Raw genomic sequence first — 21,296 nt, 5'->3', positions numbered from 1 at the left:
AAGCAAACCAATAAATGAGTTTTGACTGAGTGAAATAACTTCATTGAGTTTTAAACAACTCAAAAGAGGAGGGATGGATGGACAGATGGATGGATAATGCACAGATAGATACATAAGTGGGGGCATGTATGGATAGACATACAGGCACACCTCACTTTAGTAACAGAGGTACTCCTGAAAAGTTCATACCTTCTCCAGATTGGAACAGACCTTGGAGTTAGTCTGGCTCCACCTCCTACCCTGGCTGAACCCTCACAACTTCACAGAGAATCACCGTAGCCTGTGTTTCCTCATCCTTAGTGTCAGGATAACTGTAACATTTGGAGATAAGTGTCTGAGTTCCTCAGGGAATCTGCCAAAATATTCCTCCCTGTACCTTTCAGTAGTCTTGTTCCCTCTGAGTGACACATAATAATGACATTCTACTTCATGCGACAGGTCTTTATTTGAAAACAACTAACGTGCTCCCCATCTCCCGACACAGGCACCTGAGCCTTTGACTTGGCCTTTGGAATTGAACCATTATAGTATGTTAGAAGGCTTCTGGGTTTAATAGATGTAGCAGGGCTTCCCTGGTGGCTCAGTGGTTGGGAGTCCGCCTGCCGATGCAGGGGACATGGGTTCGTGCCCCGGTTCGGGAGGATCCCACGTGCCGCGGAGCGGCTGGGCCCGTGAGCCATGGCCGCTGCGCGTCCGGAGCCTGTGCTCCGCAACGGGAGAGGCCGCAACAGTGAGAGGCCCGCATACTGCAAAAAAAAGAAATGCAACAGATTTCTGTGTATTAATTTTGTAACCTGAGACTTTACCAAATTCATTGGTGAGCTCTAGCAGTTTTCTGGTGGCATCTTTAGGATTCTCTATGTATAGTATCATGTCATCTGCAAACAGTGACAGTTTAGCTTCTTCTTTTCTGATTTGGATTCCTTTTTTTTTTTTTTATTCTCTGATTCCTGCAGCTAGGACTTCCAAAACTATGTTGAATAAAAGTGGCAAGAGTGGACATCCTTGTCTTGTTCCTGATCTTAGAGGAAATGCTTTCAGCTTTTCACCATTGAGTATGATGTTAGCTGCAGGTTTGTCATATATGGCCTTTATTATATTGAGGTATGTTCCCTCTATGCCCACTTTCTAGAGAGTTTTTATCATAAATGGGTGCTGAATTTTGTCAAAAGCTTTTTCTGCATCTATTGGGATGATCATATGGGGTTTTTTCTTCAATATGTTGATGTGGTGTATCACACTGATTTGCAGATACCGAAAAATCCTTGCATCCCTGGGATAAATCCCACTTGATCCTGGTGCACTATCCTTTTAGTGTATTGTTGGATTCAGATTGCTAGTATTTTGTTGAGGATTTTTGCACTGATTTTGTTCATCAGTGATATTGCCCTGTAATTTTCTATTTGTGTGGTATCTTTGTCTGGTTTTGGTATCAGGGTGATGGTGGCCTCATAGAATGAGTTTGGGAGTATTCCTCCCTCTGTAATTTTCTGGAACAGTTTCAGAAATATATAGGTGTTAGCTCTTCCCTAAATGTTTGATAGAATTTGCCTGTGAAGCCATCAGGTCCTGGACTTTTGTTTGTTGGGAGTTCATACAAAATTTGATAAAATAATTCACTATAACTTAGACTAAAACAAAATGCAAGTAGATTCTGTTGAGTAATAAATAACTTGTTCATATCTATAATCTCAAACCTACACATGAATTGTTTTTAAGAATGAACTGATTATTTTGCTTTTATTTAGTCTATTTTTGAATAGACCATCATCCTTCATGGTTACTTATATTAATCCTAAAACCCAGATGAATCTTACTAGAGTCATATTTAACTTTAGAACATTAAAATTTGGTACTTTCTAACTTGTAGAGTTTCTCCCAAATCTACTGCAGATGCAATCACTCATGTATTAATTTACTCAGCAGACATTTATTTGATACCTGTTCTATGCCAGGTCCTAGACTAGTCTCTAGCGATTGGAACACAAATAAGACACAACCTCTGCATTAAGGAACTTATAGCTTAGAGTAAAATACAGGCTTATAAGCCTATATAAAACAGACATGTGGAGGCTTTACTACAGAATTTGTATTTGAGCTAGGTCTTAAAGCATGAATAAGTGTGACAGTTAATTTTGTGTCAACTTGAATGGGTCACAGGGTGCCCAAATATTTGTTCAAACATGGGTGTATCCATAAGGGTGTTTCGGGATGATGTTAACATGTGAATCAGTAGACTGAGTAAAGTAGATTGCCCTCTCTAAGGTGGGTCAGCATCAACCAATCAATTGAAGACCTGAGTAGAACAAAAAAGATTAAGTAAGAGGGAACTCCTCCTGCCTGACTGCCTTCAAGCTGGGACTTGAAGAATGTCTACACATTCTTCCTGGGTCTTAAGTCTACCAGCTCTTGGACGAGAACTCACACCATTAGCTCTCCTGGGTACTCAGTCTGCCGACTGAAAATCTTAGAACTTCTTAGTGATCATAATCCTATGAGCCAATTCCTTATAATAAATTCCTTAGCTCGATGATACATAGATAGATAGGTAGATAGACCACCACCCTGTTGGTTCTGTTTCTCTGGGGAACCCTGATAAATACAATAAGCTTTAAGTGAAGAAAATCATTTCAGATAGGGGAAGCAAGCTTTCATAAAGTTTTGGAGCCATGAAAGGATTCAGCATGCTTGGCTGGAAAATAGAAGAGACTGAAGAAAGAGAATAGTTAAGTTGTGAGGATTTGGAAAAGATGACTCACAGAAATTAAATCATGTAATGGAATTCCATGGTAAACTATTTTATAAAAGAACAATCCCCTTCGTAATGCAAACAGACAGTTGATAGATCTGAAATTTTTCATGGAGATAAAACCATTTTTAACTGAATTTATGGGCAGGTGTTTCTTGCATGTAAAACACACAGTAATCTATTCCTAAAATTATTTGTCTATTTACTTATATTTCATAGTCTTCATAATTCCTAGAAAGATAGTTATAAAGAATTTTTATTATGAAAGTTTTCAAACATGCACAAAAGAAAAATAACAGTAAAATAAACCCCACCTGCCCTTCTACCCTCTGGATGCAAAAATTACCAACATTTTAACATACTTCATCAATTTCTTTTTTTCTTCCTTCCTTTTTCCTTTACTCTGTAGTATGTTAAAGCAAATTTCCTGCATCATTTTACACCTAAATACTTTCATATATAATTGCTAAAACAAGGATATTTCTGTTCATAACTGCAAAAACTGCAATACTCTCATCTAGCAAAATTAACAGTCACCCCTTAGCATCATCTAATTCCCAGTCCATATTCAAATTTCCCTGACTACTGCCCCAAAAAAGTCTTTTTCGAGTGGTTGTTTTGTTTTCAAATCAATTTCCATTCATGATCCACACATCCTACTTGATATGACTCTTACATGTTATGTAATCAGCAATGCTTTTGTAACTTATGGGCATATTTAAGAAACCAGGTCAGCTGTCCTCAGCATATCCTACATTCCAGATGTGCCCTACTGCTTCCTCAAGGTATGTGTCATGCAAGGTGTTTCTCTATCCCCTTTATTTCCCATTAACTGGATGTTGGATCTAAGGTTTTGACTTTATTTAAATTCAACTATTTTAGCAAGAATTCTTCAAGACAGTGCTATGTATTTCATCTTACAGGAGATGTATAATGATGTGTGCCTGTTCTATTTGTAGTGATGCTAAGATTGATCAGTGGATTCAGGTGGCGACAGCCATCTAACCTGTTCCCAGAAACATTTATCCTAATGGTTTCAGCAGGGCAACCGCTGCCTAAAGAAACTACAGGTACACCTCTGAGGTACTGCGGGTTCAGTTGCAGACCAACGCAATAAAGTGAATATCACAATAATGTGAGTCATAAAATTTTTTTTTGTTTCCCAGTACATACGAAAGTTACCTTTACACTATACTATAGTCTATTAAGTGTGCAATAGCATTATGTCTAAAAAATAATGTACACACCTTATTTTAAAAATACTTTATTGCTAAAAAACGCTAATCATAATCTGAGCCTTCAGTGAGTTGTAATCTTTCTGCAAGAGTAATATCAAAGATAGATCACCATAACAATATAATAATAATGAAAAAGTTTGAAATATTGTGAGAATTACCAAAATGTGACAGAGACACGAAGTAAGTAAATGCTGTTGGAAAAATGTCACCCACAGACTTGCTCGATGCCGGGTTGCTGCAAATCTTCAAACTGTTTAAAAAAGTGCAGTATCTTCAAAACACAATAAAGTCAAGAGCAATAAAAAGAGGTACGCCTGTATTTCATTAGAGATTTCAAAATGGTGATCTTTCTAATTCTACAATTACTTCTGCATTAATAGCTAGAATTCTTCTATAGAGATGACTTGGTGATAGACTAATTTTAATTTTGGGGAATTAAAATATATGAAACAGGTCACTACAATTGACATACAATTCATTGCACATTTTTAAAATGTACATGAGAAGTGTTAACATATGTATCCACTCTTAAAACCATCACCACAATCTAGACAACAAACTTAGTTCAGCATCACTCCCAGATGTTTCCCTATTCACATTTCTAATTCTTCCCTCTTACCCCTCACTGATCCCATCCCCATGCAACCATTTCTGTTACAATAGATTAGTTTGTATTTTCTAGGGTTTTCTATAAATTGAATCATACAGTGTGCACTCTTTTTTGTCTGGTTTCTTTCATTCAGCATAACTGAGCGAACATAACTGAGTTTCTTTCACTCAGCATCCATGTTGTTGTGTGTATCAGTGATTTATTCCTTTTTACTGCTGAGTAGTATTCCATTGAATGGATGTACCAAAATTTATTCACCTATTTTATCCAAAAAAATAAAAAGAGAGACATACTTGCTGTCTTTTCTATGGAAAACAAATAGAAACATAGCCCTCTACCAAATGATATCATGTCGCCTCTTACATAGAATTTTGTAGCTCAGTGAATTATCTTGAAGCAAAAATAGCTATTGACAGGCAGATGTTTTATTACTTAGAATCTGCTATACAAGTAAAACTTCCAAAGATAGACACATAACAAAACAATTTTTTCTGATAATATCTAGTTTTTTTAACATCTTTATTGGAGTATAATTGCTTTACAATGGTGTGTTAGTTTCTGCTTTATAACAAAGTGAATCAGCTACATATATACATATATTCCCATCTGATAATATCTAATTAAAGAAAGACCAAACCTCCAATGTGAAACTTGAATGTCAAGTTTTCCAGTTCACACAGGAATATATTACTTCTATAGGAATGAAAAGGTTTCTCTCCTTCACGGTTCAAACAATACTCTACACATCTGCATTATCTTCTTTGACACTCATAACAAACCCACAAGGTAGGGGAGAGGATAATTTTTCCACGATCACATAGAAAGCAAGTGGGAGCAACAAAGCTGATAGCCTAGTCTTCTGCCTCCAAATTCCATGCTTCTGTCACTGTATCCCTGCTTCCCCACAGGTAACACTTCCCCGTGGTCCACACAAGTCTATGCCTGACGCATCCAGAATACTCGAAGAATCAACAATGCTGTTCCAACTTGACAGAAGTGATCTTGTCATCATTGGTAACACGTTTCTTTTTTCATAAATGGTTATATAACATGACATATTTCTGACTCTGCTCTAAGTTCTGCTTCTTTAAGAAAAGAAATTCCTTTGAGCCTTTATTTTCCCACTGAAAAATAGCTGACAGAGGGATATCTTACAATGAAACCATTTAAATGATTCAGAAAAACCAAGCACGGCTCACTCTGTGGGACCACTGCTTTGAGCACAATTGTTTGGATGAATTCTCCTCTTTCCCATCATCTGAACGTAACGTGTGGCGGCAAATTGCATTTTGCGGTAACAATGCATCTACACGGGCAAGAACTCTACTTTCAGCTGCCAGTAAAGGCGATGGAGAAACATTCAAACCTGAAGACAAATGACCACGCGAGGAAACACAGAGCACCTGCGAATGCGTGTGGGCTTTGCCTTCTCTGTCTGTGCCACTGCATTCCAAGCTGCATCTTTTCCAGAAAGCTAGAGAAAAGGGTCCCAAGAGGTGGGAAAAGGTTTCTGCTATAAAGTTGTGTGATGACAAAAAAGCAGCTAAGTTGTACCTGGATTCCAGGAGGACAACATGAAATAATTCTGTGCAATAGGTCAGCTCGGCGAGGAGTCTGGAGATCCACTGAATGGCTTAGTGTATGTAACCTGTTGGGAAGATCAGCCCGTGGTCTTGCTCAGAAGGCATACTGGGTCACAGAGCCATACTGAAAGCCCATGATGGTGAAAGAACAACTCATGGCCTTAAAATGTTTGAAGTCAGGGTTGTTTTTTAAAATTCTTTATGGTGCAGAACTTGTTTGCACATGTATTTAATTATTCAACAGCGATTTGCAGAGATCTTACTATTTGCCGGGCACTGCTCTAGATGATGAGGCTAGGGTAGTGAATAAGACGGCTGCCGAGGTACATGGTAAACAAGTAATTTGTCAGAAAAGAGAAGGATGGTGTTGCGAGAACGTACAGTGCGGGGGGGTGGGGGTGGGCGTGGAGCAACCTAATCTAGGGAGTGGAGGGGGAGATGCCACAGACATGAAATATTACAGACGAGTGACGACTGGAATGAAAGCATAGTGTCTCCTCTTGTCTCTTCTACTCTTTCTAGAAAACATCTGTCAGTCACATACTCTTCCCCCCAAATGTCTTGAGTGCCAATAGAAGCTACTCTGTTCGATGAGAACGAAGTGGTCCCATTTGGCTTAAAAATGAACAAATGAATTGCTTGTTGTAGTTGGAACAGTGGAAGGCAAGTACTCATATACACGTCCATCTCCTCCATTCATCCAAGATGAATTCCTTTAACACAGAAATGCCCTGCTCATCTTCAGATTTACCCATGTAGTTGCTTATTCAGCAAACATTTATTAAATGGCACGAGGGTTATAAAGATAAACTAGAGGTCTTGGCCCTTAAAGAAACTCCTGCTCCAGGCATGGAGAAAAACGGTCATTGTGCTAGGGTAAGTGCAACGAGGGAAATATGCTAAGAGGGACGGGGAGATGCAGGGAGAGCTGGTCTAGCCTCGGGGCCCAGGCCTGGGGTGAGGGAAGGTTCCTGGATGAGGGATGGCCAGTTCTCATGGTGCCTCCAAAAAAAAAAAAATTGTGCAAGTAATTTTTTTCTGTATGAAGGGATGAAAGAATGCGTGGCCCACACACTAACAGTAATGCTGTACACGTAGAGAGCACATTCTCCCAGCGTGCCCGTGAGGCCACTAAAAGGTACTCTTCTCCTTGTTTGGCAGATAAGGAAATCGGTGTTAGGAGACGCTAGACGCCTTACTCCTGGTCCCCCAGTATTTGTAAGGGACTGTCAGAACACAGACGCCTCCATCTGCTGACTTCTACTCCAATGCCCCTCTCTGTATATCTCTACTGCTTTTCAGAAAGAAAGTACATCCCAGGGGTCAGGAGCACAGGGGACGGCAGAACACTAGGGCCCATAAAGAATCCCCAGAGATGAAATGACCAGCTCCAATCCTGTGTCGTGGAACCTCAGTCATACACTTATGTACTAAGGTTGATGGAATGGTGCTAAAAACTCCTCCTCCTCTCATAAGCACCTGACAAGCACAGACAAAACCCCCAATGTCCCTACCCGGCCCTATTTAGTATCCCAATCAACTCCTTCCCTATCTATGAGCTGCTCTCTTCAGCCACTGCAGCCTCTCCTCCTGTTGGGCCTTCACAATAAGAACCCAAACAAACTTCTCTTTGCACTGTTCCTATGAATGGCAGAGAGAGTGCCCACGTTGCTTGGGACATGATGACGTGATTAAAGCACTGCATCCTCTCCAGGAATTCTAAAGTGCCATAATCACCACAACAGGAGGGGGTGGTGGGTAAACAATGGGTAATCACTGCTGTTGTCACAGTTTTAAACTTGAATCCAGGACTATGTTGGTCCCCATTAAAAGGGAAGAAGCTTACTTCTTACCCCAACTATGTTCATATCTAGAAATATATATATAATCAAGAATATAACAAAACACTGATTGCCCTTAATAACCCTATTATTCTTTCATTAAATGTATTATGAAAACTGGGCAATGTATTTTAGTGCGGTGTTTTTTGAGTGTCGTACATGTTTAGTGTATGGTTAACCTCTGCATTTAAACATCATGGTGTTGGTAGAAGATTCCTATAACCATGTGTGGATAAAGAGACCACATGCCTTTTACTATATTGCACACATGTCAAAAGACTGTGGGGTTCTTGCACCACAAACAAAAATTAATTCTAAATGGATAACAGACCTAAATGTACATGTCAAACTATACAACTTCTAGAAAAAAATATAGGAAAATCTTTGTGAATGTGGATTAGGCAAAGATTTCTTAGATATGATGTCATATCTAAGAGGACAATCCACAAAATAATAAATTGATAAATTGGTCCTCATCACAATTTAAAACTTCTACTCTTCAAAAATACTGTTAAAAGAATGCAAAGACAAGCCACAGACTCAGAGAAAACATCTGCAAATCATATATCTGATAAAGGACCTGTAAACATAATATATAAAAAACTCTCAAAACTCTCAAATTAGAAAATAATCCAATAAAAATGTATGAAAGATTTGAATAGACAATTTTATGAAAGATATACAGATGGCAAGTAAGACCCTTAAAAAATACTCAATATCATTTAGTCATTAGAGAAATGCATGTGAAAAGCACAAAGCTGTATCAATGCACATCTATTAGAATGACTCAAATTGAAAAGACTGACCATATGAAGTGCTGGTGAAAATGTGGAGGAACTGGAACTCTTACACATAACCAGAAGGAATGCAAAATGCAACAACCACTTTGGAAAACAGCTTGGCAATGTTTTAAAAAGTTAAACATATACCTACCATGTGACTGAGTCATTCCATTTCTAGTATTTATCCAAAAGAAATAAAGGTATATGTCCACACAAAGACTTAGACATGAATGTTTATGGCAGTGTTATCTGTAATAGCCAAACTGAAAACAATCCAAATATTAACCAACAGGTGAATTGATGGTATATCTACACAATGGAATACTATTCAGCAATGCAAAGGAACAAACCCTTGGGCTTCCCTGGTGGCGCAGTGGTTGAGAGTCCGCCTGCCGATGCGGGGGACACGGGTTCGTGCCCCGGTCCATGAGGATCCCACATGCCGCGGAGCGGCTGGGCCCGTGAGCCACGTCTGCTGAGCCTGCGTGTCCGGAGCCTGTGCTCCGCAACGGGAGAGGCCACAACAGTGAGAGGCCCGTGTACCGCAAAAAAAAAACAAAAAAAAGGAACAAACCCTTGATAAATACAAAACCCACCAAATCTCAAAACAATTGTGTTGAATAAAGGAAGCCAGACAAGTATGATAATCATATGTGTCTGATTCCGCATAAAATTCTACAAAATGCAAATTTATCTAGAAATTTGAGGAAGCAGATCAGAGATTGCTTGGGCATGGGGGTTAGGGTGCTGGTGGCAGGGTGGCAGGGGGCAACAGGGGAGAAGGAAGGCAGGAAAGAGGAATTACAAAGGTGCATGAGAAAACTTTGAGGGTGATGGATATGTTCAATATTGATTGTGGAGTTGGCTTTACAGTGTCTACAAATGTTAAAACTTATCAAAGTGTCTACTTTAAATATGTATAGTCTACCATATGTCAATTATATCACAATAGAACTGTTTCTAAAAATGTAGTATATTAAAAAAAAAAATGACCAGGGTCCTGACCAAGTCCCTGCTATAGGCCAGCTGTCTGACAGTGGTTAAGTCATTGACCTTCTGGAGTTTCTACCTCCCACTGTGTAAAAAGAGATGATTGCAAAGGCCCTTCCAGCTCCGCCAATTTGGTTGAGCCATGGGTCACTTGTTCCAGCGGTCCTCACAGTTCATGACGAGCTCGGGACCGTTCAGTCAGCCTACAGACCTGGCTGAGAGGAAGGGCCTGAGCTGATGCCTGCCCAGAAGAGCCCAGTGATGTCCCTGTCCTGCCCAAATCACCATCCAGTGTGTCCCGGGATCTTCCCGGAGTCAAGAATCGACCTTGATTCCATGTGGCTGCTCCAGACCAGCCTGTACCCTTCGCCTCTCTCTTCTCTCCCCACCACCTTGTGTTGGGCCAAGTCTCCGCCAGCCAGCCACTTGGCACCTGAGCTCAGGTCTGATTCTGGAATATAGATTGGCCTCTCCTACATGCAGCACTTAACTGGGTTAACACCAGCAGGATGGTTAGACTCGGCATCAAATCAGCCACCGGTGAAAAGTGAGCAGTGGCACTCCACCTCTTGTTTTCCTGAATCAAAGGCAAAACCCTCGGTTTGTCATGACCTAATCCTAGCAGCCGCCCTGCCTCACCCACACCCCCCTCACACCGGCTCGGCGGCAGCACACACTCAGAGATGGGTTTAAAGCTTCCTCTCCCTCTGAGGGCCAACTTGACCCCTACTTCCCCTATTTGGCTCTCGCTTCGATCTCTTCAACACACAGGCCTATCTATCCATTTAACTGACTTCCTAGGACCCTCTCCTTTGGCCTCTCACTTTATTCCAGGTTACTTTATTTCCTTGGACTTGATGTACAAGATTGTACCCCTGGCCCATCCATCGAGGCTAAAGGTTTCTCACTGGTTAGTCATCCAAACTCAGTAACCATGCATTCGAGAAGGTATCCTTCACCCCACCTGCCCTTCTCCCTCTTCACCCTGAGCGCTCCAGCCATGCCCTTAGGCCTACCCACCTGTTCATTCCTGCTTGTCCAAGCAGCTCGGGCCCCACCCGACAGCCAGCTCCCTGCTGCACCCACCCGGGCCCAACCTGCAGCAGCTTTGCCTGGCAACTCCGGCTTTAGCCCAGACAGCCAGAGTTCCAACAAACAAGTTAAAATGTATCTAGAAACGTTGCAGAATAGAAAACTTTGAAAAAGATTCAATGCTGAGTTTCTGGGGGGAAAAAAACCCTTAGAATCAAATATATCTTACAATTATTTTAAACTAGGTGCATATAATTGATAATAGTTTCATTCTACAATAAGATTTTTTTGACAATTAAGGAAGCGGCATACTATTACACAAGGCGAACTGCCACACGCTAAGAGCCGGAGTTCTCATAAGCTACTGGACATGAGGGAAGCCCGGTTTAGCAGAGACTTAATGACACAGGTAGAGTCTGAGGGCAAACAGCATACTCTAGGTATAGATATAGTTTGAGGGTGAATTTTAATAGAGGATTGGCTTCTAGAAGAGTAGCTCTTTAGTCAAAACTTTGAAGTTATCCCTAAGTTTGAAGTCTATTTCCTAAAAAAGTAATGGTGTTACCGAGCCCAAGCTCATACCGCTCGCTGCACGACAGGTCAATAGAGAGGAATAGGACTTGATTCGGAAAGGCAGCTGACCAAGAAGATGGTGGACTCAGGTCCCAAAGAAACATCTTGCCTGAATTCAGGTTTCTTTTATACTAAAATCAGACGGAATAAAGTCAAACACTTCCTGGTTCCCATCAGCCTTCAGAATGGATGTGTTCATTTCGTCCTCCCTGCAGCCATTCACAGGTGGGCCTGGTCAGGATGTTTCCTGTGAGCTAAACGAAGGTATTTTAGCTGAATGTTCATTACCTGGGAGACAGGGTTCCCAGAGATGGGCCATTATGTATAATTTAAGTTTATAGGCAACCTCTCTTTAGTGATTACCTTGTAACAGAATACAAAGGGTCTTCCCTATTACAATGTACGTGCACCTTCATGAAAACAACAACTAACCTCTCCTGCCTCCCACCGTACCCGGCACAGGGACTTTCGCAGAGTAGGTGATGAGTTTTTAAATGCCTTCAGCGGAGACCCTAACATGAGCGTGCACACCTACTAAATGTATATAAAAGTGCTGAGTGTGTAGCAGCTTAAAAATATGCCAATTCATTCATTTCATCATCACATGAAAAGGTTAGTACCATCAGAGCTGACTACAGCTATGGTGTACACGATTAAAGTAATATAAAAGGAGTCACACAGAATTATTTTTTTGTTTTAGTTCAATACTCTTTGTTTTTTAAATGAAGGCTTCATCTTTTCTACATCTCATACTGGATTTTGAAAACCGAACCAAATTCTGTAATTCTTTTCAAGAAAGGTATTTTTCACTTTGTGCTTAGAGTAAAAATTCAGGGTTAAGAAAATTTATTTCAAATATAGTTTGCATATATATCAAACACCCAAATATTATTTCCCCTTCCAGTGCTCTGAATGTCATATGTTTACAACATTCAGAAGTGACGTGAAAAGGTCAGGTCTTGCAAGGACAAACGAAAGACAGTAAGTCCTCGGACAAAAAACGCTTTATAAACGTACACACCGATGATGGGATTTCCTTTATTCTTACTGAATTTCATTTGTTTTTCTCCCCACCAGTGCAAATGGCTATCCACTTCCCTTTTGGATGGTCGGCACCCTGGTTCTACCTCTGGCGAAGTGTGGTGTCATTAGATCAACCTGATGGGTCCTTGATTTCCCAGCAGGCACTGAGGTCCCTGGCTACCCAATTCATGCAATGAATCGTCCATCTGTTGCCCTCAGTTCAGGTTACGTGACCAGCACATCTGCGCGTGTCGACACAGGAGCTGTCTCGCTTACGTGCTCGCGCAGCTAGCGCTGTGAGGTGTTCTCCCTCTCCCCTCCTCTGCCCTAAGGAGCAAAGGAAACATTGCTGGTTCTCTATTCCATGGATCTTGGGCTACATGCAGCTTTTTCACGCCACTTTCAACACTAACCAGAATTCTGTGCCCTGTACAACTGGCCCAGGCACGGTGGCACTCAGTAGTTTTGGCTTGTTTGTCATGTGTGATTCTTCACTTAGAAGAGGAGCTTTTATTCTGCTGCAACTGGTCCAAATTACAGAGTGAGCCTCATTCATCAATGACTCACCTACACACAGTCGCTGATTTCTCCCATTTCTTGGCCATTTATTCTGACAGATCTTACAGTTATTGTGTCCACTTTGTCTGGGCAGTGTTTGTCTCCGATCCAAATTTGGAAACAAACCGAAATAACGAGGTTATATTTTTCTTTTCTGGAACTTCCGTATCTTACAGCATCTCAGGGAAACAGGTCCAGGCCCCCTTTCTGGAATTTCTGTGTTGAGGTTACCTGAGCATAACAAAGTAGAACCATGAGCAACAGAACCACCCATCCGTGAAGTAAGAGTGAGGCGGGCAGAGCCGAAAGCGCCAACGTCAGGAACACCAGGGAGCAGAGCAAAGCCGCAAACCCAAAGAGAAAAACCCAGGACAGCAGCAGTCACAATTTGCAAAGGCAAAGTCAGAGAACAGAAGATAAGATATACGCTATGTGATACGTGTCACCGTACATTTGTTCAATCTCATAGAATGAACAACACCAAGAGTGAACTGTAATGCAAATTATGGAGTCTGGGTGATAGTTATGTGTCAATGTAGGGTCATCAACTGTAACAAATGTACCATGTGGTGGGCATGGTAATAGTAGGGGAGACCACGGGACGGGGGCAGACGGTATATGGGCAATCTCTGTACCTTCCTCTTAATTTTGCTGCGAACCTGAAACTCCTCTAAAAGATAAAGTTTATTAATTAAAAAATGTTATTGAAGAGCCCAAAACAGAAGCTTCTTCCCATGCCGACCTCACCTGCACACCCCAGGATGTGGCTTAGCCATTATATAAGCTGACTCTCCAAGGTGGACAGATGGTTTTCCCTGGAGCATTTTCAAACTACCAAACACAACTCAACAAGCCTTAAACAAGGTGACAAATCTTTTTTCTTCTGCACAAAGATACACAAGTTCAGGCACCTGTGACTTTTTGTCAACCCCCCCTTTAGCAGCAAGGCAGGTTCAGGGACAGGGCCTGGGTATGACAGTAGCCAACAGTTCCTTACCTCCAGAAAGGAGGAGGGGAGGGAGGGCTTTAAAATAAATATGCTCAAGGCACCAGAGCTGAAACAAAATGGGCAGAGACAAGTGATTAGGAGAAACTGGAGGCTCTGGGCCTCTGGTGGGAGACCCAGAACTCACACAAAAACGCTTATGCTTAGGGCTCCTGGGTACATCTTGGTGCCTGGGTATATCTCTGAGAACGCAGAGAATAAAAGGCCCCATTCTCATGCCTTCCAGCACTTTCTCTCTGGATGGTCTCCCCGACAATCCTGGGGACTTTGTAACTTCCAGTATGCAGCCTTAAAGCAGGCACAAGTGTGGAATGTGGTCAGAGAGGAGAGCTCTCCTTTAGAGTATGACATGGTCGGGAGGTCTTCTCCTTTAGTGTATGAAGTGGTTGAGGAGGTCTTCTCCTTAAGTGTGTAATGTGGTCAGGAGGTCTTCTCCTTAAGTGTGTGATGTGGTCGGGAGGTCTTCTCCTTAAGTGTGTGATGCAGTCGGGAGGTCTTCTCCTTTAGTGCGTGATGCGGTCGGGGGGTCTTCTCCTTAAGTGTGTGATGTGGTCGGGAGGTCTTCTCCTTAAGTGTGTGATGCGGTCGGGAGGTCTTCTCCTTAAGTGTGTGATGTGGTCGGGGGGTCTTCTCCTTTAGTGCGTGATGCGGTCGGGGGGTCTTCTCCTTTAGTGCATAGTGTGGTCGGGAGGTCTTCTCCTTAAGTGTGTGATGTGGTCGGGGGGTCTTCTCCTTAAGTGCGTGATGCGGTCGGGGGGTCTTCTCCTTAAGTGCGTGATGTGGTCGGGGGGTCTTCTCCTTAAGTGTGTGATGCAGTCGGGAGGTCTTCTCCTTTAGTGCGTGATGCGGTCGGGGGGTCTTCTCCTTAAGTGTGTGATGTGGTCGGGAGGTCTTCTCCTTAAGTGTGTGATGTGGTCGGGAGGTCTACTTAAGTGTGTGATGTGGTCGGGAGGTCTTCTCCTTAAGTGTGTGATGCAGTCGGGAGGTCTTCTCCTTTAGTGCGTGATGCGGTCGGGGGGTCTTCTCCTTAAGTGTGTGATGTGGTCGGGAGGTCTTCTCCTTAAGTGTGTGATGTGGTCGGGAGGTCTTCTCCTTTAGTGCGTGATGCGGTCGGGGGGTCTTCTCCTTAAGTGCGTGATGCGGTCGGGAGGTCTACTTAAGTGTGTGATGTGGTCGGGAGGTCTTCTCCTTAAGTGTGTGATGTGGTCGGGAGGTCTTCTCCTTAAGTGTGTGATGCAGTCGGGAGGTCTTCTCCTTTAGTGCGTGATGCGGTCGGGGGGTCTTCTCCTTAAGTGTGTGATGCGGTCGGGAGGTCTTCTCCTTAAGTGTGTGATGCAGTCGGGAGGTCTTCTCCTTTAGTGCGTGATGCGGTCGGGGGGTCTTCTCCTTAAGTGTGTGATGTGGTCGGGAGGTCTTCTCCTTAAGTGTGTGATGTGGTCGGGAGGTCTACTTAAGTGTGTGATGTGGTCGGGAGGTCTTCTCCTTAAGTGTGTGATGTGGTCGGGAGGTCTTCTCCTTAAGTGTGTGATGTGGTCGGGAGGTCTTCTCCTTAAGTGTGTGATGTGGTCGGGAGGTCTTCTCCTTTAGTGCGTGATGTGGTCGGGTGGTCTTCTCCTTTTCAATGTATGTTTCAGCCCAGGGTGAAGTCGTCCCTGGTCCTCAACTGCCTTCTAGACTTAGCCCCAAGGAAGCACCTCCTTGGCCTGAACAACGAGGACAGTGTAGGGGGCGCCCCCTCCACTAATCAGAGTACCTTGGACACTATGTTTTAATAATAGACTTGTGTGCAAAATCTTTATCTGATGAAGACATTCTAATGCTTACCAAAAGTCTCAAGACTTACTGAAACAGATCGCCTCTAAGATACATCCAATGAAAAGAAAAAGAAATCCATGTTTCTATAGGTCAAGTTTCATCTAAATAGTTTTGGACCACCAGACGTTTTTTAATAAACCATTTTCTAAAATGTAGTTTATTCCTACAAGAACTTCATTGCTTAACTTAATATCTTTTGAAGTATCCTAAAATGCTCAAGAAAGGCATATGAAGATGCATTTATTGGAAATGCATAAAGAAAAAGCTTAGAAGGACGCAGTCTGAAATACAAACTCTGTTTTCTTCAAAAGAAACGCCATCAGAGGAGACGGCTGGGACCTCTAACTAGTGGGTGACACTCCAAGTAACTTTCTGCTCCGGAGGGCTTTGCAACCCTCGTAAGTGGAGGCAACAACACTGCCCTATTTCACAGGCCTGTGACAAAGCTCAGCCTCTGGAAATGTTTTGTAGATTTTATAAACCAGCAATTAATATAAGCTACTATTATAATAATATTTGTTGAGAGTTTTGTGTTATAAACTGTTCTAAACCTAAGATGGGCAACAGGTAAGTCACCAGTTCTTGTGATTTTCTAGGACTATTGTAATTATAATAGTACTGGAATAGAAAAGCAACGTATCCTTAACCACAGGAAAGAAGAAGAAACACAGTGAAGGGAAGGAGAAGCGGGGAGAGAATATGACAAGAAGAAGAGGAAGGAGACAGCTACAAGTAAGAGGGCCCGACCTTGTTGTGGGTAAGCATCCTCCGCAGGAAGCTTCTGCCCCAGAGACGGGGCACTGGCTCCCATGTGCAAAGCCTGAAGAGGCTGAGGCGGCTCTGTCCCTCGGCGCCCCGGACAGACCCTGCAATTCCACGCATCAGAGCCCAGGATTTATTAAGCAAAGCTTGGCCCACAGCTGAGAGGACTCAGTGGCCTGTGACTGATTTGCATGCTGATGAGGCCCCAGCAAATCCGAGGCAAGCCTGGCCCACAGCAGTGACCTCTTCGGAAGCTGCTCCATTCCTACTTGGTGATTCGCTCACATGATGGGCGATTGTGTTTTCATACGAGTCCCTTGCAGTTTCAACTTGGCAGATGGGACAGCAATTGACCCAGATATTTATTTTTAATGTAACTTAGACAAGAAAGAAAGAAAAAGAAAGGAAGAAAGAAAGAAAGAAAGAAAGAAAGAAAGAAAGAAAGAAAGAAAGAAAGAAAGAAAGAAAGAAAGAAAGAATGAATGAAAGAGAGAGAGAGAGGGAGGGAGGGAGGAAGGAAGGAAGGAAGGAAGGAGGAAAGGAAAAAGAAATAAATAAAACTAATTCTCAGGCTTGAAAATTGCCAGTCATTATGAAGTAATTAAGACCCAAAGTATCACATAAAATTCCTAGAGAAGCTCAACCCCCTATAAGGGTTTTTTTCTCATATTACATTATGGCTCCATTATATGTGATTTGAAAATATCAGTGTAGCCACATTCATCAAGTGCTTTTGCAATTATGTTTTAAGAACTGCTTGCTATAGCAAAGTCCTCTTCACCTCCCTCCTAAATCCTTGAGAATATAATCCCGAAACAATGAAAGAACAACTTATTTCTAGCACTGGATGAGTATAAAGAATGTTTTTCTTATTGTTCCTTTTCATTTAATTGGACTATTCGAATTTTACCATCAGATATGCTGAAATATTGACACATTTAACTACTTAGAGTCTGTCAGTCTGTTCATCTTTGACCCCTACACCTGTTCCCAGCAGTGAATTAAGCTGCTCAAGATGACAGGTGATGGAACAGCTAAACAACCTAGAGAAAATGAAAACATCAAGGACATATGAAGAATATACTAAACATGCAGTATCTTCAGATACTCCACAAAGAGTCAAAATTCATTTGCCACCTCTCCTCTTAAATGACAAACAACAGACAGTGACATACTGGAGTCTTTGGCTGCTAAACCCGACAGGGAAGGAAAGGCATGAATGCTTCCTTCACCACCTGAGGAGGGAGGTCTTGTGCTGCCTCATGTTTTGGTGTTTGCCAGCTGTCAGCCCTCTGAAGCTATAGAAATATCTTCTTCCTCCTCTGTGATGTCTAACGCTGTACTGAATTATTGTAGCAAACTCAAAATATCTCTAGCAAAGGGCGCGCATGTATATTTTGTTTCAACTTTGGACAACCCATTAGCATGGTGGTTCCACGGCTGTGTGAGCACGAGAGATCATGTGATCTTGTCACGCCTCTGCACAAGTACAGGCGCTCTGGGGTTCTAGAATCCAGGGAAGAAGGGCACACTGGTGAAGACCAAAAGCTGCTCTGAGTTCAGTAAGATTTGCATGAATGTGTCTTTCATTTTCACAATGTCGTCTCCCTTGCAGACTGAAAATCCGAAGTAGCTGTGAGCCGAGATGGTTACTCAGACCTTCAGGACCTGCCTGGTGGACAAATCGATCTGCAGACTGTTCCCAACTCTGCAGGCCCCACGGCCCACAGCCCAGGCTGGAAACCGGACCTGCAGAAGCTCTGAAAGAGGGCAAGGCAACAACACCTGCTGGTCGAATGACTTCCCTTCTGGCTCCAAGGTCAGGAGAAACGAGAGATGCCGGCACATTGGTTAACAAGAGAGGTTCCAGCACGCTCTGCTGTCACACCCTCAGCTCGGCTCCTGGCTATAGCACACAGCACTGAGAGCATCCAGCAGACATAAGAACTATGAAAAAAACCCAGTACTCAATTTAAAAAAAAATCCAGCCTAACTGAAATGATAACTGATCTCTCAAAATTTTAATTCAAACTCAACAGCCACCCCCACTTTGAACTCTTTTTTTTTTTTTTTTTGGTGGTACGCGGGCCTCTCACCGCTGTGGCCTCTCCCGTCGCGGAGCACAGGCTCCGGACGCAGAGGCCCAGTGGCCATGGCTCACGGGCCCAGCCGCTCCGCGGCACGTGGGATCTTCCCGGACCGAGCCACGAACCCACGTCCCCTGCATCGGCAGGTGGACTCCCAACCACTGCGCCACCAGGGAAGCCCCACTTTGAATTCTTGATCGCCATCCTCACTTAAAAGGGCATGAGCTATTCAGTTGGAATAGCTCATGGAGAAGTTGTATTTGGTCCTAGAACCCAGGTTATAACTAGGAGTCACAGGACCCCTGACCTCGGGCCTTGCTTTCTGTCTGGTGGTTTGAGAGAGGTAAGCATTTTCACCCTGCCTGCTACAAGTTCAAGGTTAATTTTATGTCTAATATAAGAGGAGCAAAAAGTGATCAAATTGCTTATAGCAAGAAGTGAACACCAGAATTCTGGCATTTTCAGGGATATGTCAATAACTTAGTAATTTACCTTGACTGACATTGAAAAGAGTACAATAAGACTTACTATGCACTAAAGAGAGATTTAATGTAGTCTGCGAGGAATTTAGAAAGAGTTTTACATTGCTTGGTAAAATCTGCTAATAACAGAACTCATCACTACTTTGAAAAAGAATGGGGTCATTAATCTCATGCAAGATACCTAGACATGCACATCCACCCAAACACTTCAGAAATTGTCAAACTAAAAAAGTATATTGAGTTTTTTTATATTAGTGGGGAAATTATTCAATGCTTTGTTAGAGCTCTGAAGCATCGAGGAAATAAGGATTTGCATTTGGCGAGGGGGGTGGATATGACCTACTGAGAACACAGAAGAGAAAAAGAAGAAAACGGCTTCCGCTTGTTGCACCGCGTGCACGTTCTGTGGGCTGAGCCCAGGCCCCTGCCAAGCGATGCTTCCTGACCCATCCCTTTTATCTTTAATATACCCAAGAGCTAGAGTGATAGAAAGCTTATGTCCTGGATTTCCTACTCCCAGTATGAAATAATTTTATTTTCAAATAAGAACCTCACCACAACCCTATGGGCTTCATAAAGCAGCACTGCCCCCATTTTACAAGAGAGGCAGCTGAGTCCAAAGAGTGGTACAGCCTCGGCATGGACACCACCGGAAGGTGACAGGAGCCTCCCACTCCCTGCTCCTCCCAAACCCTGGCTCCTGCTTGGGACTTCTACCAAACATGCTGCCTGAAAAGCCACCAGAGTATTCTGTTGATAAAGCAAAGCGTCTGGGCCTCAGATTTTCCATGGTGACTGTATAAAGCTCTCTTATGAGAGAAAGTTGTACAGTCCCTTTCACGCTTCTCGTTGTGGTGCCACTTGGCTGTGCAGATTTCTAAAAGCTTTTGAATAGACTGATAAACATGGAATTGTTCTGAACATCTGTAAGCAAAATACGAAAAGATATTACCCAGTGAATGAACATCCCGGGTTTTCTTGCCAGAAATGGGGTTATTTGTGTATTAGGCTAATGCACTGAAATTAACCCAGAATGCTTATCCATTGCAGAATGTCTTTTCATATTTTCATCTGTGTAGTCGTTATTATAAAATGTAAGAATAATTCTCTATCAGGGTATTCAAGAAACTGAATAGCTCAATTACTTCTAAAATCAACGTAGGAAAGCAACAGCATGCCAGTTAATCAGTTGGTTTGCATAACAAATGTGGTGTGTGTGTATGTGTGTGTGTGTGTGTGTGTGTGTATGTGTGTGTGTCTAAAGCCAGGGTCAGCACAACTCTTTAAATGTGAAAGATCAAGCTTTCATTTAACTATAGAGAAAGAATTCTGGAAGACAGGTACTAGCAGTTTTCAACTTGGTATCGCATACAATGATATGAAGTACCTGGTACAATGTCTGGCATGCAGTACATTCCCAAGCAACGGTGAATTTAATTCAAGAAAGCCTACACGAAATTTAGGCTCTTCCTGGCTGTTCCCTTCCAGGTTTTTATGGGTTCTCCAGTGCCAGGCATACACTGAGCTGTTAAGGAATACCATGTGAATGAATGAATCCTTGGAAATCATTTCAGGAACAGAATGATGGCCACTAAGACTTAAATTACTTCTCAGCACATATCTTAGAGACAGATCTGAGACACAACAAGAAACAGTAGCCAAACAGTGGCTGTGAGCAATGCTACCCTGCATCCAAGCTGAGACTGGGTTCTTGGTGCAGGAGCTGGTGGCGGGCAGCTCTCAGAGGACTCAGAATTCAGGCCTAAAATACATGAGAGATGCAAGTTTCTCATTCTGTGAGCTCCAGCGCTAATTGATGAATCTGAGAAAAGGAAGTTTAAGTGCCTATTATAGGAGGGTGGTCACTTTTAAAACAGGTTTAAATGAAATGATGGACGTGTGAGGGACGCGGAGTCTCTAGGGAAATGCAAGGAGACAATCACAGCCTTTGGAAAATCATGGCAGTCAGGCTTCTGACTCTCGGCTCTGAAGGCCAAATTCCATTTCTACACTGAATGTAACCCAAGGTTAATTGAATATGGAGAGAATGACCTGTGTAGACTAAACTCACAATAGACTGAGATATACATCTCAGAATAGCATTTCATTGAATTTGAAATGAGAAGTAGAACTGTCTGGCTGACCTGGTCTCCTTGCATTCTCTT

At 42.6% G+C, this 21,296-nt stretch overlaps 2 protein-coding genes across 6 annotated transcripts in view; both read right to left on the bottom strand.

The window, feature by feature from the left end:
• The window catches only part of MSRA (methionine sulfoxide reductase A), a 373,391-nt gene that overhangs the window by 167,473 nt on the left and 184,622 nt on the right, over positions 1-21,296 (bottom strand). The gene's annotated exons all lie outside the window — the stretch shown is intronic.
• Positions 14,654-15,978, bottom strand: LOC136794658 (putative protein FAM47C). Its single transcript, XM_067040129.1, has 4 exons — positions 15,968-15,978; positions 15,348-15,404; positions 14,988-15,077; positions 14,654-14,783 (listed from the first exon to the last, which is right to left on the bottom strand). Exons 1-4 carry the CDS (start codon positions 15,976-15,978, stop codon positions 14,654-14,656), a joined length of 288 nt encoding a protein of 95 aa, XP_066896230.1.

This window comes from Kogia breviceps, chromosome 8 (assembly GCF_026419965.1).
Source record: "Kogia breviceps isolate mKogBre1 chromosome 8, mKogBre1 haplotype 1, whole genome shotgun sequence".
NCBI lineage: Eukaryota > Metazoa > Chordata > Mammalia > Artiodactyla > Physeteridae > Kogia > Kogia breviceps.
Note: the sequence above shows the minus strand (reverse complement) of the source record. Positions and strands in the feature narration are given on the sequence as shown.

Bases quoted from the DNA above. Each gene is read 5' to 3' on its own strand.
- LOC136794658 (XM_067040129.1), bottom strand. The intron at 15,078-15,347 runs GCACTAAAGGAG...CACGCACTAAAG, and splicing joins AGACCCCCCGACCGCATCAC to GAGAAGACCTCCCGACCACA. The intron at 14,784-14,987 runs GCACTAAAGGAG...CACACACTTAAG, and splicing joins AGACCCCCCGACCGCATCAC to GAGAAGACCCCCCGACCACA.